The 17372-nt window shown below is 35.3% G+C and overlaps 1 protein-coding gene across 3 annotated transcripts in view; it reads left to right on the forward strand.

Annotated features, from left to right (window-relative positions):
* Positions 1–17372, forward strand: part of STXBP6 (syntaxin binding protein 6) — a 117458-nt gene that overhangs the window by 80656 nt on the left and 19430 nt on the right. For all 3 annotated transcript variants that reach the window (XM_050334914.1, XM_050334915.1, XM_050334916.1), the window contains exons 3-4: positions 5999–6129; positions 7908–8073. In XM_050334914.1, coding sequence (XP_050190871.1) covers positions 5999–6129; positions 7908–8073 — 297 coding nt within the window. The remainder of the gene's footprint in view (positions 1–5998; positions 6130–7907; positions 8074–17372) is intronic.

Genomic DNA, 17372 nt, shown 5'->3' on the forward strand with positions numbered 1-17372 from the left:
AGTTTTGCTTTACGGTAGCATAGGATTAAAATATAAAAGAAGATAGGAATGATTAAATTCTAGGCACAGTGGCCATGAAATCACATCACACTGCCATGAAATTGAGTTCAACATTTCCTTCATCAGAGACCTTTTTCCAAAAGACTTTACACTGCCTTTGAGTGCATTCTAAGGATTTTTCCCATCATTAATTATTAAGAGCCAGTTTGGAGAACTTAGCATAACTGTTTACTTGTGAATTGAGGGATGAGTATCCGTTGTGTAAGTTTTGATATACAGATAGATCATGCTGTAACATTTAATTGATAAATACTTGTGGATCAAACTGTGCAGGCAGCCAATGCTTTCAATAGACTTCTGCAGGCCTACTCAGGAACAATGTCTGACTTTCACAACTGAAAAATTTCATAGGTGAAAGTGGTTTTTTAATTTATCTTACTTAACTTGCACTATTTGCTTTTTCTTTCTGGTTTTTGTTAATTTGTTTGTTCAAGGGCTTGTGACACAAAAGCAATAAGACTATTTAATTTATTAATCTGCATATTGCCCTGATAAAGTAAATTCTTGTTATAATATGAAGAGTTGCAGCAGTCACGGCCTGCTTCAAGACTGTGCTTTTTAATTTCTCCCTTCAATATTTATTTCAATCATTCAGCACTCTAGAAATACATCCACAATATTGCTAGAAAGTTTGTGGGGCAGTTAAGCCATTTGACATAAAGTTCCTAATTACCTAGAGTTTGAGTTATTAAATGCACAGATCCAAATTTAAAGAAAAATAAATAAAAACCCATAGTGGATTGGTTTAAAGCTTTTCAGAGTGTTTCTCAAGGCCAGCTATTGTGGTGTAGGTATTTAAAGGATTAACCATTTTGTATTATTTTATGTTTTTCATTTGAATAAAGTTATTTTAGAGGACTGAAGAAATAAATAAAATACATTCTGGGCTGCAGATGAGATGGAACTGTGACCGCATGGCAGCTTATGACTTTAAATACCACCCTCTGTGTATAAAGAGCTGTACTGATTTGATGCTTAAGGTGCTAGACAAGCATGTGGGACTGGATTCTAAATGAGGTCTGGAATTCAAATACCTCTGTTTCCATGTGTTCCAAATGATGAGAAGAATAACTTTCCTGACTCTGTCACAGCATTTTCTAAAGATAATTCTGATCTGTTTCTGCTTTGTATTCTCTGATCTGTTTTTGAAACAGGAGTATTTCACTTAAATGCATCCATGCCTCTCAGACCTCTTTAAAACTTAATACTGTAACTTGCTTTCATTTATGATGCAAAATGGTTAATAATCATAGAATCATAGAATTAACTGGGTTGGAAGAGACCTCAGAGATCATCCAGTCCCAACCCTTGATCCAACCCCACTGTGATTACTAGATCATGGTACTCAGTGCCACATCCAGCCTCATCTTAAAAACCTCCAGGGACGGTGAATCCTCTGGGCAGGCCATTCCAATGCCTGATCACTCTCTCTGTAAAGAACTTCTTTCTAATATCCAACCTAAACCTGCCTTGACAGAGCTTAAGCCCCTGCCCTCTTGTCCTACTGCTGATTGCCTGGGAGAAGAGACCAACCCCCACCTGGCTACAACCTCCTTTCAGGAGTTGTAGAGAGTGATGAGGTCACCCCTGAGCCTCCTCTTCTCCAGACTAAACAACCCCAGCTCCCTCAGCCTTTCCTCACAGGACCTGTGCTCAAGTTCCTCAATGTCTTCAATCCCAGAAGAACTAGTACTGTTTCTGACTCAGCAAGTTTTGGTTTTATGTTAATGTAATGTTGAAAAACAAACAAACAAAAACCACATAAAAAAAACCCAGAAAGTCCACAAAAGTCACTAAGCCAAACTTCACAGCATCTTCAGTTATAAATTGCTGTAGCTGATTTCTCACACATTCTTTCTTACTTTTGTAACCAACTGTCTGTTGCTTACAAAAAAAAAGCTTATTTCTTTCCATCTAATGACACACAGAAATACCATATTGACCTACCACCTTTTGATGCATTCCAAATAAACGGGTTTTTTCTACAGTACTGAACCTTCTTAGTTTGAAGGCATGATGTTATGGTTTAAAAAAAAAAAAAAGCAAACAAAAAACCCACCTAAAATTGAAACTTAACTTAAATATTGTCCTTTAGTAAAGTAGACAGTGATTGTGGAGGATTTTAGCAAAAACACCCAAATGATTTGTCAGAGAAGGAATGTGACTAGGAGTATGTAATTGCTTTCACATTTTTCCAGGTTTTAGAAAATACTTTTTCCATGTTTGCAAGGTTACACCCACTCAGTGTGGTTACATGTTTGCAAGGTTACACCCACACACACTCACTGAGCGGCTGGTGAAGTGCTCTAGTTTTTAAGGCAATATAATGAGCAGCTAGTGAGGATGGTTTTCCCAGCTGCCAAAGGGTTTTTCAGAGTTGTAATGATTGCCATACTACTGTCAAGCTGTCATGGACTAAGTGAAGGTTTTCAAGAATGTTTGGTGGGATCGTGGGTAGCTGTTTTTCTGAATGCTGTAGAAATGCTAGCTGTTTCCTAAAATGCCAAAACACAAAAGATGAACTGCAACTAGATCTGTTTGGCTGTGCACAATAATTATGAGTGTGAGATCTGAAGGAGGAACTGCCATTTTCCAAGAGGATTGCATCATTCAACTCAAGACTGAATTTCTACCTAAGATGACTAACACACCCTAGATCCTTATAAGCTCCTCTACAGAAGAGTTGTCCTTTTGGCCTCTCCCAGATTGGAGATTTAGTTTGGTGGATGATATAGAAACAATCATTTAATCAAGATGTTTTTATAGTTATCAATAAGAGGCATTTTTAGGAGTTGCCAAAGTTTAGAAACTTAATGTGATCTTCTTTCACTGAAGTACAGAGCACTAATGACTCCTGATGAAAGCAAAGTTGCTGTTCATTGATTATTAAAAGTGCTATATAGAGAAGTTTGGAAAAGTAGATTTCGGAGATGTCAAACCAACCCATATATGGAGATGTTGAGATTAGATGTTTATTGTTCAACTGTCATATCTGTAAAATTTGATATTTTCACCTTGAAAGATGTGATGACCCCTGTTTTCAAGAGTACTAGAATGTATGTGATGTAGAAGGCTTCAGAGCAATGAGAAGTTTGTTGTAATTAAAGTTCAAGGCTCTACATTTCATAATTGGTTACCCATGAGATTCCGAGGAGAAAAAAAATAGCATTTGATCACACAATTGTTTTGTCTAGTACTTGCTAAAGTTGAATGCTTTTTTTGCAATGCTTCTAGTGTTAATTATATATGTGGCTTAAGTATAGTATGCACAATTTTTTCTTTTTAATACATGGCCCAATCAGCAGTAGATTATTGTCTGTTTTGCTTGGAAAAATCCACAGACCATTACAGTTCAGCTAGTGTTAAATAGCCTTCAATTAGTACTGCTTTGTAGAAGATATGTGAAACTTGGTCTAGTGGAATGCTATAAAGTGTTTCAAAGTGATCACTGGAGTTGACAAAAAAGATGTGAACACACATTGTTAAGGGTGAATTTTGGGAAGATAAACATATAAACTTGTAGACTGCTCATGCATACTAATCTCACTTCTTAGTAATATGTACTCTTTGCAGTTCAGTAGTTAATCTGGTCAAATTTTGCTACTATCTTTCTGATACTGCATTGATCTTCTGTGTTCTGTACTATTTATCGTAAAATTCTAAATCCCATACTGCCCATGCACCAGTTTGACTCTCAGTACTTCAACTGCCAATGAGAAGACTTCTGGCAATTTGTTTACTACAGTCTTGTCAATAGTCTGATCAATATATTGAGTCCAGCTATGCTTTCTGTTCCAAATTAACTTCTGAAAAACAACGATGTGCCATGTGGTAGGCTAGTATATCATTTTCCAATCTTCTTTACCTATTAAAATGTCCTTAGAAATTAATTTTCTGTTTATCAAGTTTAGTTCTGATAAGGGTGTTTGGACTTTCACAGACACACATGGAACTGAAAATGTTTAAATCTGAGATACTGAAAAGAGCTTTTCATATTAATCTGCATTTGCCAATCTATTCCAAAGTACATTTTAACATCAAAACACTGATTTGTGTGTTTTAAAATTTTCATCTTAAGGTTCAATATTAACTTTTTAACTTTATGGAATGATATGGTATTACATCAGTGTTTACTTACTGTTTAACTATGCCCCTGTGTGCAGAAATGCACGCAGTAAGCATCTTCTGAGTGGGAAGCCTCTTACTTTTCCTAGTTATTTGAGTAAATGGGGTGCACAAAAATAAGCAAACTTACTTTTCAAGTCTTGATTATTTTAAAAACCTTCTGTAACTGCCAGCATGTAAAAGCAGAGAAAAGTGACTTTTCCAATAATACTCTATTTGGCAGACCATATGGATAAAGTTATTTTTGGAAGGATTTTAAGTAGAAAAAAAGATGACACACCAGCTTTAGTAGATTATGCAGTACAATGATTATACAAATTATTCCTTCACAGAAAGTGGAAATGTGTTTGGAAGTGACTTAACATACAGCAACATGTAAGTAATACGTAAACAAAATACACATTTGACTACAGAAAGTGTCTAAAACTGCTTATAAAACTTCCATGGACGTTAAAAGGATATTTGTTTAAAGAAAACATCTAATACAGGAAGTCAAGTTTTCTGCTGTTAAAAAGTTAGTTTTAATGTTTAAGTACTCTTTGAAAACCTGATTCTGACTTAATGATACAATAATTTGAGCATTTATATTGCCTTTTTTATTCTTTTCCAAAAGCAGAGCAGTCTTCCATGGCTTTGTGGTTTTTAACATACATTTTGTTTATAATTAATAGGATCATTCTTATTTATGGTGGTTGTTTGTGGCACCTGATATTTGGGGGTTGGGGCATCAAGCAAACTTTATTTCCTTAATGATTATAGCTGTATTTTTCACAGACTACTGTCTGACCTGGTGGATTTCCTTTCTCAATGTACCTATACCTCTGTCTGTTGCCTGGGAATTCGATGTCATAGATGATGGTGATGTTATACAAGCATGACCTACATATGCCATTTTGTGAAAAGACTGGGAAAATATGGGGTTTTTTTCTTTTTTTTTCCCCAGTCAATAACATGAAATTCAGTCTAAAGTAACAGATTTTTTTAAAAGGTACATATACTTACAGGTGATATGTTTTGGGGGGTTTCTGTGTTTTCTAAAGTGAGAATAAGAGAAAGAAATAAGAGGCTGGATATGAGAAACTTAATCTAATTGGCATGGGATAAAAAGAACGGTAGGGTAATTGATGGAAGATCTCTGCTGTGAGGGAAGGTGGAGAGAACTGGGTTTCGTCAACCTGGAAAAAAAAGGCCTCAGGTTGACATCATTGCGGCCTTCTAGTACCTGAAGGGAGCCTGCAGTAAAGACGGACAGGGACTAGTGATGAGAGCACGGACAAGGGGTAGTGGCTTTGAGCTGAAGGAAAGGAGGTTTAGAATAGATATTAAGAAGAAAGAAGTCTTTACTAGGATTGAAAGGCAGTGGAACAGGTTGTGGATGTCCCATCCCTGAAGGTGTTTGAGGACAGGTTGGGTGGAGCTCTGAACAACCTGATCTGGTGACAGGTGTCTGTCCATGGCAGAGAGGTTGGAACAAGATGAGTTTTGAGGTTCCTTCCAACCCAAGCCATTCTTTGATTCTGTGATTTTAAGAATGCAAATGTTGTAGTTCTGGGGTTTTTTACAGGATATTGGTAACTTACACTGATAGTGGCTAAAAGAAATCCAGTTTTGAGTGGGACACAATAAGGAATGAGCTTTTCAGTATGTTGTGCAGGAAAGAGAATATGTTTTACTGTCAGAATCGGTGACATGTATTTACTTCGTGGGACATTACAGAAGATACACCAGCAAACAAGCTAGTTATAAGTGAAGTAAACAGCACCTTCCTGGATCATAAAGCTGATTTCATTTATATGTTTTTTTATATGTTCAGTGACGAATAAGAAACCAGCTCAAGCATCTATAACAAAGGTGAAGCAATTTGAAGGCTCTACATCCTTTGTCAGGAGAACACAGTGGATGCTCGAGCAGCTTCGCCAGGTCAACGGTATAGACCCTAATCGGGTGAGTTTTAACAGTTCTAGAGAATGAGCTCGTAGGTAACTGATTTGTGAATCAGTTCTTTCACTATTCAAAAGGCATGTGGAAAGATACAGATTTAAATGCAAATTCTCAATGCAGGAATAACTCAATGGGATATGTGAAATCAATTTTAATGAGAAAGATGAGAGGAGGCTAAAACTCAGTTGTACGTTTTTTTTTCTTACTGTCTTTCCATACTTTTCTTCCTACTTTCCTCTTTTTAAAAAGAAAAATAAGAGCCCTGTTTGCCTTTGCTTCAGCTATAAGCTTCTTGGGGTCTACTTTGGCATGCAGCTGTTTTGTGAGATAAAGCAATAGGTAGACATAAAGACAGAGGAGATTCAAGTTTGTGTAATATTGCAAACGTTGCATTTTTTCCAGGACAGTCCTCTCCTCAGATACTTCTGCATTTCTTATCTTTTGGTACAAAGGGTGGTAGTGTCCTTTAGCTGCTAATGGCAAGTGAATGCTGATTTAAACAAAAAACTACCAAAAATAAAATAAAACAAAACAATCCCACAATAAATAGTTCTGGAACTGTTCCTTTAATTTGGAATATACAGCCCACTTTAAACTGTCTCAAGACAAAGTCATACTAATATGCAATAAGCTTATGAATACAATTCTCCAGTAGTAAAACAACATAAGTAGCAGTTAGAAATGTGCCTCATACTGTGTGATCACAAAGTGACTTACTGTGTTCCTTGTAGAGCAAAATGTTTTTGTGACTAACTCCCTTGGTTTCTTCAAAGCTGTGCTCTGATCAGCCACCTAAGCATCTTAACCATGCTGCACCAAATTCTGTTACAACCTGTGACAGATTTGTACAAATTCTGTCTTTTGTACAAAAAAGGAAGGCCCTCGGCCACTGCCTTATGAAATGCAAGGAATGGAATTATATTTTCTCTGGGTAAAGGGACTATGAAAACGAGAGCAATCAGAAATAGGTAAGGGAAATGAGTTTTAGACCCTTTTACGGCATCTACTGTGCATCTGTGTACATAATGGATTATAAATTCTGTCAAGTTCTTAAGCTTAGAAATGTTCCTTTCAAACTTGTCTTCCTATGAATTCCTACTGTCATCAATTAAAAAAAAAAAACAGCATTTACTAGGTTGGATTACAAAACGATGTTTAGCAAATATTGCTAAATATATAGCACTACTTCTTGCATAAAATCCATTTGTTTTGGCAGTTGATGGTATAGAGCAGCGTTTTGATATGTTCTGGGAATGGTCTTTTGTTCACATTGTTCTTAGACCTTTGCAACACTTCGTGATAATGCATTAAATACAGTAACTAGGACTTGTTATTTGCTTAGCTTATTTGCTTAGCTTATTTGTTTAGTGGAGCATTGAGAGCAGAACCACATCTTCTATAATAGTGTGAAAGTAGATTTTGTGTTGAGAGGCATAAATGCTTGCATAATATAAAAGACACAGGTAACTATATATCTGTAGATAACAAGGGTTTTTCAAAAGATTTTCATTTTGATTTTTTTTTCATCTAAAGTATATTTGTTTTCAAGTATGTTTGTCATAGCTGAGTATTCCTCATTAAAGATAACAGCAAGAACAAAACTTACTTTCTGTTTGTGTGTTTTTCATCCAAAAATATACAGTAACACCAGGCTGGTTTTGATTTGCATGATCTTTCTGCTTTTTCCAATATAATGCATTTTAAAAAGGAATAACTCTATATCTTTCTCCTAATCATTTATAAAACTGGAATAATAGCAGTGTGGGTTTTTTTTCTTCTAGGATTCCCCAGAATTCGATTTACTATTTGAAAATGCTTTTGACCAGTGGGTAGCAAGCACAGCTTCAGAAAAATGCACATTCTTTCAGGTTCTACATCACACTTGTCAGCGATACCTTACAGATAAGAAACCAGAATTTATCAACTGCCAATCTAAAATTATGGGAGGTAAGTCAGTTGAAGCTGGAATACTTTGTACAGGTGAACGTGAAATGATTTGCATGTGATTTATTCTGTGTTCAAATAAGCTTGTAGCCTAATGACATCTTGAAATTATGGTTCTGAAAATGTTAACTTAGCACTAAACTTCTAGGCTTTAGCATTTCTCCATCAGACACCACTTCACACTCTTCTGTTATCTTTGCTTCCCTGGTTTTCAGTTTTAGAGGCAATATCGCCTGCCCACCTTTTGAGAAGTTGTTTGCCTCCCTCTTTTTAAGGAACTTTGATTTTGATTTGTCTCTCTGCTTTTGTTCATCCAAAAACATTTTTATGTGGTCTGAAACATCTACTACAAGCCTCTTCTGCATTACTGGTTCCTCACAGGTTGTAAAAAAAGTGCTTATTACTAAAATTCCTATGGATGTTTTGGCATTTACTTTCATCTTGACATAAATCATTCAGTTTAGAGTTTTATTACCTTTGTGTCCTGGTTTCAGCTAGAATAGATTTCTTCTCAGTAACTGTTACAGTGCTGCGTTTTGGATTTGGAATGAGAACAGCGTTGATAACACACTGATGTTTTGCTCTTTGCTGAGTAGTGTTTATCATAAGTCAAGGACATTTTTATTCTTGTCTCATGCTCTGCCAGTGAGGAGGTATGCAAAAACTGTGAGGGAGAACACCTGGGACAGGCGACCCGAACTGATCAAAGACATATTCCACACCATAGAATGTCATGCCCAGTATATAAACCAGGGGAGTTGCCTGGAAGGGGGTCAGTCTGGGTTTGGGAAGTGGGGTCTGGCAGTGGTCAGCAACTGGTGAGAGATTGCATTGTGCATCACGTGTTTGATTGTTTTTTTCTTTCCCTTCTTGTTTTCATTATTATTAATATTTACCATGATTGTTGTTTTTTACTTTTCCTTTGATTACTCAACCTACAAATTTTTACTTTGATTCTCCTCCCCATTCTACTGGGGTGGCAGAGAGAGAGAGGAGTTGAGTGAGTGGCTGCACGGTGCTTAATTTCCAGCTGGACTTAAACCACAACAGTTTCTTGAGTCACATATGTTTAGGAGCATTTCCAAATTCTAAAAACTGAACCAGACTAAAAAATGTCTGCTTAGGTAAAAAGAGTTTGGTCAATATGTGAAATCAGTATTTACAATCTACTTCCTGAGTAACAAAAAGTATTTTGGGAGGAGGATTTTCACATATTTCACTAAGTATTCTTTAAGAAAATAAAATTGTTTAGTTATTCCTTTAGTCTGAAATTTCTGAAAACAGTCTTCTTTTGTGTGCTCTAAAGTAGAATACTTTTAAAACTTTTACACCTTCTCTGTTCTTCACAACTGGAATAAAAATTTGTTTTTATCAGTGAGCCTCCAAACTGTAAAAGAGAAGTGCAAGCTGAATTCAGGTTTCTTTTAATTGTTGTTTCTTTCCCCCAGTAGACATCAGTTATAAATATAGAGAGCCCTACTCATTTTTTTTTTCTTGTAATTCACCTCTCATAAATCTAGAATTCATACCTGTACATTATTATCAGAACTATTATTTCATGCAAAGACCTTTATATGTTCTTTTTTTCTCATTGTTATTTTGTCTTGAATCCCTCTCCTCTAAAACATCAAAGGTAAACTTGAAGAACAGGGAAACCATATCCAGTTTGATGCTTTCATTTTAGCTACTGACAGTGATGTTAGTATCTTTGTATACTAATTTTTTTTACTTTACTAAAAGTAACTTTGTCAATCATAATTTTCTTTTAGTGTCTTCTCAAACAAAGAAAAATTGTACAAAATTTCTTGTATGCTTCCTCTCTCATTCTTTCCATTTCCACATTAATAGGATTTCCTTTGTTTCCTTTATGGTGGGGTGGTGAAGAGGGAAGAGCAGTGATGGGAGAAGATATACTTTACAATTTTTCCATTTCATACAGAAAATCTCCTGTTTGTCATCTGTTTTCTCGTGTTGTTCACTTGCATCCTTCCTGTGAATAAGTTGTTACTAATGGAGCAGCACACATTTCACCTCTGAACTTGTATTATTTTCCTAAGCTTGACCTGTTCAAAGTTGAGTTCCTGGTTCAACTGACCCAGTTATTAACTTTAGCCTAAGCAAGTGTCATCATAGTGAAAAAAAAACACCTCATTGCCACTGAGGTTCGTAAACATCTGCTTAACTTCTGCTTTTTTAACATACATTAGGCCCTACCACATTCTCCTTTTTACAACTTCCTAGATAAAATGGGAGTATTCAGTAATCCTCTGATACCAGATGGTGACCATTTCCAAATTCCTTTCATGTCGTTCTGACTGTGCACAGATCCGGTCTGTGTGTGTACACAGACATGGTGTGTGGACAGAGTGTGGACATGGTATAGGGACTAATAAATTTTCTCATGGATACAGTGCTTCTTGCTGTTCTTTACACTGCCAACTTTTTCCTCACACTGGGAATTACACTCTCTGTGAGTAGGTTTAAATTTGACAGAAACTGTAACAATTGTAAACCAAGTAATAGTTGACCCTAAATTTCAGTCACTTGCTGTGTGTCAACCTCACTGAGCCAACTCAAAACCCATTTAGTCCAAAACCTGCAATATTGTGAGGATTTTTATGGAAAATACAGTGAAATGTGTTGTCGATCTCAAATTCATCCTCACTGAAGAAAGTAAGGTCCAACTGTAGCTAAGCAAACCAAAGAACATATACCTGAGAATATAGCTTGAAATTTATTAAATTCAGTTGAGAATTTGCAGCTTGGGTTTTTTTTGTTGTCACTGTTTTGTTGGAGTATTTTGCTAACCAGTCAAAGCAGTATATTGAAATCATATTTAAATCTTAGTGTGGTCAGATTTCAGAAGAGGCTTGTCACTTCATCCCCTCTACCAACGTAGCATTTATGTTTTAAGTAATAGTCTTGTGAACTTTCTGGGGAATGTGAAAAGTAGTGGTTTGGTTTGGTTTTTGTTTTTTTTTTTTGGATAGTTAGCCTGTTTAACTCTGGATACACTACAAATTTTTTAAAAATACATTTTTACAATATATATATGTGCATACACCCACATGCTTGTGTAAGTAACTATATAGATATGCACATCATGTATGTAATGTAAATCTTCTAGCTAATGCATATTTTCAAAAATAAAAAAAAATGCCACCAAAGAACACTTCTTCCCAAGTGGAACTGAAGATAAAAGAACTTAAAGGGTTTGCTTGCAAGCTTACTTATCTTATTGAGCCTTATTCCTTCCTAAAGGGTAAGAGTGAAGAAAGTGAAATTCATGCTGCTCCCATTTCTGCAGGCAGTGCTTAGCTGAAAGTAAATAAAGGTGTTCCTGTGGAACTGCAGACCCTCTTCATGCCCTTCCTCCTTTTACCTCCTCACACACACACATGCACTTTCCCCTACAGGCCAGAGCCCTGCCTCTGATTCTTCTTCTTCAGAATCACTTTTTTCCTTATTTTCATTTGAGTATCATGTAAGGATATTGTCTACAAAGTTAAATAGGCTAGACTATTTTCTATAACTTGATTAATGACATCAGTAATTACAGCAATAATGAGAACCGATTGAAGGTGTGGGTGCTACTTCTGAGAACAAAGAACAACTTAAAGTTAAAGGATACTGTAAGATTCCTCCCACTAATTCCTTGTACTAAATCTTTCAAGCTTGTCTTTTGTTTAGAATTTAGGTGAACCTTCTCCATAGCTTATGTGCATTATGGATGTTAGAGAGGAAAGAAAGGCATTTGGGGCTAGAGCACTTTTTTGACTGAGGTAGAAAATATTTTCCCCTTTTGTATCTTTATAACATATAGATTGTGATACTGGAATATGTCTAATTTGGAGTATCTTTGTGTTACGTTGTTATTTGGTGGCCATGTTAATTGGGTTGTGTTGCTTTTATGTCAGTAATATGAAAAGCAAAGTTGGAGATGGCCAGTATGCAGAAATTCTGTCACTTAGAAGTTGTGTTCATTAGAACAATTTGATTGACATAACAGTAAGCTGGAATTGAGGATGGATTTGACTCTCAGTTCTGAATAGCACCTTGAGATACAGCATTTCAAGCTCTTCAAAGATTAATTCTGGGCCTATAATAAAGAACAAACAGTTACTGCCACCTTTAGATGCATATTAGAAATGCATTTGGGTTTTTGTCCTGTCTATATGCTTTGGTTTTTAACCATTCTTCTGCTGAATTAATCAAAGTGTTCTTTGATGACATCTTTGCCTCTGTAACCTTTTCTGTAGGACAGCTAGCAGGAGTTATTAATGGAACATTCTTTATTCCTCCAAGAATGTACTACCAGTGCAAGAATGGTAATGAGTACTTTTCCCATACAGTGTTGACTCATTTTGGCTTACCACATATGAGACCTGGTTAGCATGTAGTGTTGCTTACCATACTGAGCAAGATTAATGACTGACTAAAGGAGATGAATGAAAACTTGTGTTAGAAATTGCTCTGAGCACCCTGATCTAGTGGGTGGCATCTCTCTCTGTGGCAGGGGAGTTGGAACTAGATGATCCTTAATGTCCCTTCCAACCCAGGCCATTCTGTGATTCTATGAGTTTGGATGGGAAGAAAGACAATTGCTCCCCTCTGTCCTGTCAAATACCTGGTAGTTGGTTGTTCCTTTCAGTTCTTACCTGATAGACACTGAAAAAAGTGTGTAATTGAACTTACTATTCTTACAGACTTTCACTTGTAAATTAATTCTGGTGCAAATGAATTTGACCAAAAAAAGAAGTTATTGTCAGTCTAGAGATTGAAATATTAGAAATTAATTTTCTGCTGCTAAGGACCATTTCAGATGCTTGTTTTTGTGCACTGTATATTCATGTCAAGATTATTCTGCTTTGCAATTTTTTTTTTTTATTTAACTGGATGTATTTTAGTTATCTTAAGCATAAAAGCCAGGTGTTAAGATCACAATGGATAACAGTAGTTAAATGCTTTTTCCATAGAGATATTGGATATAATCAGAGCTCTAAATTAACTTTCTAAAATGGAAATCTTGTAAGAAAAAAAAGTACATTATGTTCTTGTAAAATCTATAGGGGTACCTAAAATGAGAAGGGACATTATAAAGGTTTGTTCCTTTTTTGATGTGTATAACTGAGATAAGATAATGTAGAAAGCATTAAGCAACATATTTGTTTGCCTCTTCTGAAAAATGAAGGTCTAAGTGAGGTGTTATCTTCAAGATGCACAAAATTGCTGTTTGCCATAATAGTGGGAATTCTTTCTTTTGCATCAAGTTGTTTGATTTTGATATTTACAGAGCCAAATTGGAGTTTTGTGCTTTGTTATAATTACTGATACTGAAAGTTCCTGGTTGGTTAGACTTTCATTAAGTATAAATATTATTGAAAATATTACTTAAGTTAGCATTAATTTATAAATGTATTAATTAGAATTTAAAGTTTTCAAGTTTGAATAAATTCCTCAGTTTGGAAAGCAGGTAAAGGTTATGGTAATATGAAATTTATCCTAATTAGATATTCTCTTCATTTATAACCAATATGCAGTAAACAGTAACATCCTGCCCTGGTATCAATGCCAGTATTTAGGAACATTAATGGGAGAAGAAAAGGTTTTTTAAAAGACATTTGTGACCTTTCCATTCGACTCATAACCCTTGTGCTATACATTCTCCAGACTTTATTTATTAATTTCTAATTTCAGTAAATTTTGAATAAACTTTAAACTTCAATACTGTAGTTTGTAGGCAGGAAGGCGTCACATATAGTGATGTTGAAGTCTAGAAGGAACCAAAGTGTGTAAATATAGTTGGCTTAAAAAACTATAGGTAACATCCTTTTTTTTAAAAGAAACCCTTGTCCTATGAAAATCTTTGCTTCAGTGTGTTGTTTATGTAAAAAAAAAAAACAAAACAAAACCTTAAAATATTAGCTATCTAAAGATATGACTATAATAATTTTTCTTAATGAGTAAAGATTTGAAGTAATCTGTTATTCTCTTGTCCTTCTGATTAACAACTAGTAATTATTGAGGCTTAGAAGATGACTTTGTGTAGTTATCTCTAGTTTGCCTGTTGCAGTTCCTTTGAAAAGGTGTTAATGCATGCAGCCAGACAGACCCCTAGTCTGATCCCTTGTGGCAATTCTATTTACTTTTCTCCTCTGTAAATAAAATACAGTTGGTTTATAATGCAGTTCTGCTGAACTACTGTCCTATTTGTAGTGCATTCCAGCACCTTTAAGCCATACATTTCTGTGTGTTTTGTTTCACTATGTTTCTGCCATGGTAATTTTTTTCCTAGCAAATTGCATTTAAACTGAATGTATTGTTTATTGTGGCTTGAAAGTTACTGCACTGTCGGATTTGGTGCATTAGAGTTCTGCTTGAAAAAGTGCTTTAGTGGATGAAAGTGAATGGCCTGTAAAAATAAACTTAATAGAGAAGTCAGTTTCTGCATGTCAGTCATGCTATGAATCTGATTCCAGGAGGAAGCACAGTGTCACAGTGATACCTGTGGCAAGGAAAACTTGCCCGGGTCCCATGTTGCTTTACAGTGAATGAACACTAGAGATCACATCCTCCAGCTATGAAGTTACTGTAGTTATGATGAAATACAACTGCCTGGACTCATAAACTAATAATGATACCAACAAGAAGTTTGCAACATCTTTTAAATATTCACTGCAGGTAGCTGATACTTGCTGTGCTTCCCTAAAGAAAGTTGCTGATAAGTAAGCTGAGTAAAAGTTAATGTTTTCCTTCTTTACTGATTGATTGGTTTTAGTACACCTGAGTTATGACATATTCAGTTTGTTAGTCCTGTAACCCCACCTCAAGGACTTACCAAATTGCTTCTTACCTAGAGGTGGAATTTATCTTGAATGTAATTTGTGATCATAGTGGCAAAGCTATTCACTACCAGTTTTACCTTGATTTGTTTTACTGAGGTACCTTCTACTGTTTCATCTTGCCTAACTTAATTAGTTCAGTGTTTTTAATACATTTTGAAAGTATAAGTCTGATTTACACATACTCAATATTTTTATACATATACAGATATGTTTCTGTATGGATAAAACAGATTTGGTTCAAATATATATTTTACAGCATTTTGGAATTCATCAGTTCTTTCTTAAAATGAGATGGATGCTGATTCTGTTTTGTGCTGCTGTGCATTAACTGATTGGTGAAAGTTATCTTCTGGTCACCTTTGTGTGTAACCATGCAAGACCAGCCAGAGTTTCTTTGTCCTATATCAAACTTTCTTTGATCTAGTTGACTTTTGATGTGGAAAGGTGATTGTCCATCTTCATAATGACCGCAGAACTATTAGAAATGTAAAGCAGAATTGCTTTTCTATTTCTTTTAAAAAAGGAAAAAAAAAATAAATAAAAAAGCAGCCTTGGATGATAGCAAATGAAATCTCTAAAAGGGAGAATTCACCACCTGAATGCCCAGCTGTTTCAAAAACTAAAATCCTTCTTTTCCTGCAACCCAGTATTTCTTATGTTTCCTCTTCAGTTCACTGTTACTTCATTTAGTGCAGCATTTTTCCCAGTCTGCAAAGTGAATACAAGTGGTGCATCAATAGTAATAACTATTCGAAATACCTCTCTGGAACACAATTTGTGTGAATCCAGATCCATTCTCAATATTTCTGAGCTTCTTAGACCCTTGAAAATAAGTTTGGCATAAAATTCTTAAGCTGCTCAAGACAAGAAAACTCAAATGAATCATTAAATAACAGTTTTTTGTTAATGACAGTTCTCCAATCATTTGACCTCATCTTGTTTGTAATTCACGGAGCCACTAACTCATTTGAATTGAGTTGCTCAGAACTATCTGGTGCTTAAAGGATTGCTGGACGTTTTTTTCAGTTATCTTTTTGTTATCTTTTTTAACTTTTTTTCTGTCCAGTGTCTGTCAGAAAGGATAGGACTTGACCTGTCTAATAAATCATTTCTTGATCTTTTGGATAAAAATCCTCTATACGTTGTTTTCATTATCAGTCCCTATCAAAGTCATAAGGCAATGACATTACTGTACATCTGAATGAAGTACATAGAAAGTATGAATTATTTTATACTTTTTGTCCAGCATTATTTTCATTCCAAACATCATTCTAAACTTAGTATGTTGTAGTATGTCATAAATAACAGGAATTTCATTAGTGTTGACATTTTTGGTCTTCTAAATTGTAGTGGATTTGAAAACTCAGTGGGAAAGAACTGCTCAGACTGCCTCCTTTCAATAATAGAGGGGCAAACAAAACTGAGAAAAACTTGTTTTCCTCCTGATTTATGTTTTCACAGTTCAAACTATGAATATGGTTGACCTTTCCAGGTTTCTAAACTGTTTAGATTTCTAACATGGAAGAGTGAATTTAAAATACAAAATTGTAGACCATCAGTCTAGGTAGCAGATAAAGAGGTAAATGTCTTCCAGACTACTTAGCCATTTGAAAAATAACCCATAAAATTTAGTTGCAATTAATGGATTAGCGTTATTGTGTAATGTAAAATACTAAGAAATAGAACACAGTATGTAGTCTTGATGATATCTTACGCCGGAGTGTTGGATTTTTTTGCTATTCAGAATTACTTAGAAAAGGATTGTTTCAGAATGCCCACTGTGGCATGATAGTAATTTTCTAACTAGATAGTTTATTGATTTTCTGTCTTTCTCTTCACAGTATTTACACTCACTCACAAAAGGCAAAACAGATTGGATCTACATCACCTTAACTTGCTGTAGACTTTATTGCATTGCATCTATGCAGCTGTAGAACATCTTGAGAGGAGAAGAGGCTTGGTCTGGATGCACTGAGCTGATTCCCAGAGAAGAATCAAATCTGAAATGATAATTCCCAAGATCACTTAACTTTCCCATTATTGAAGGTTAGAAGCTGATCCAAGCCACTGAAAGACCAGTTATCCTGGCTAATTCTGATAGAACCTGTGCTGCTATCAGGCTATGAAGAGATTTTGTAGAGACGTTTGTCTCATCTTGTCATTCTGTTAGAAATTTTTCTTCATTACCAGTACATACCCTCCATTTGCACACCTATATAAACACCATTCTTTCTTCGTTTGCTTCTTCCCTCTTTCCTTCTTTAAAGGGCTAGTGCTAAAATAATGTTTTAAAGATGACTATAGATTTGGGCAGGAAAATACAGAGGGTAAAGTTCTCCCAGGTGTTGACTCAAGGCTACCATTTAGGAAAGTCATTGCTTGTCTAACTTGGACAGGTTTTTAGTAGCATATCCTTGCATTCCTGATAAATTAAGGTCAGTAGTATCTTTCAGATTT

The sequence above is a fragment of the Myiozetetes cayanensis genome, unplaced genomic scaffold (genome assembly GCF_022539395.1).
Source record: "Myiozetetes cayanensis isolate MyiCay16 unplaced genomic scaffold, myiCay2020 scf6-25, whole genome shotgun sequence".
Classification (NCBI taxonomy): domain Eukaryota; kingdom Metazoa; phylum Chordata; class Aves; order Passeriformes; family Tyrannidae; genus Myiozetetes; species Myiozetetes cayanensis.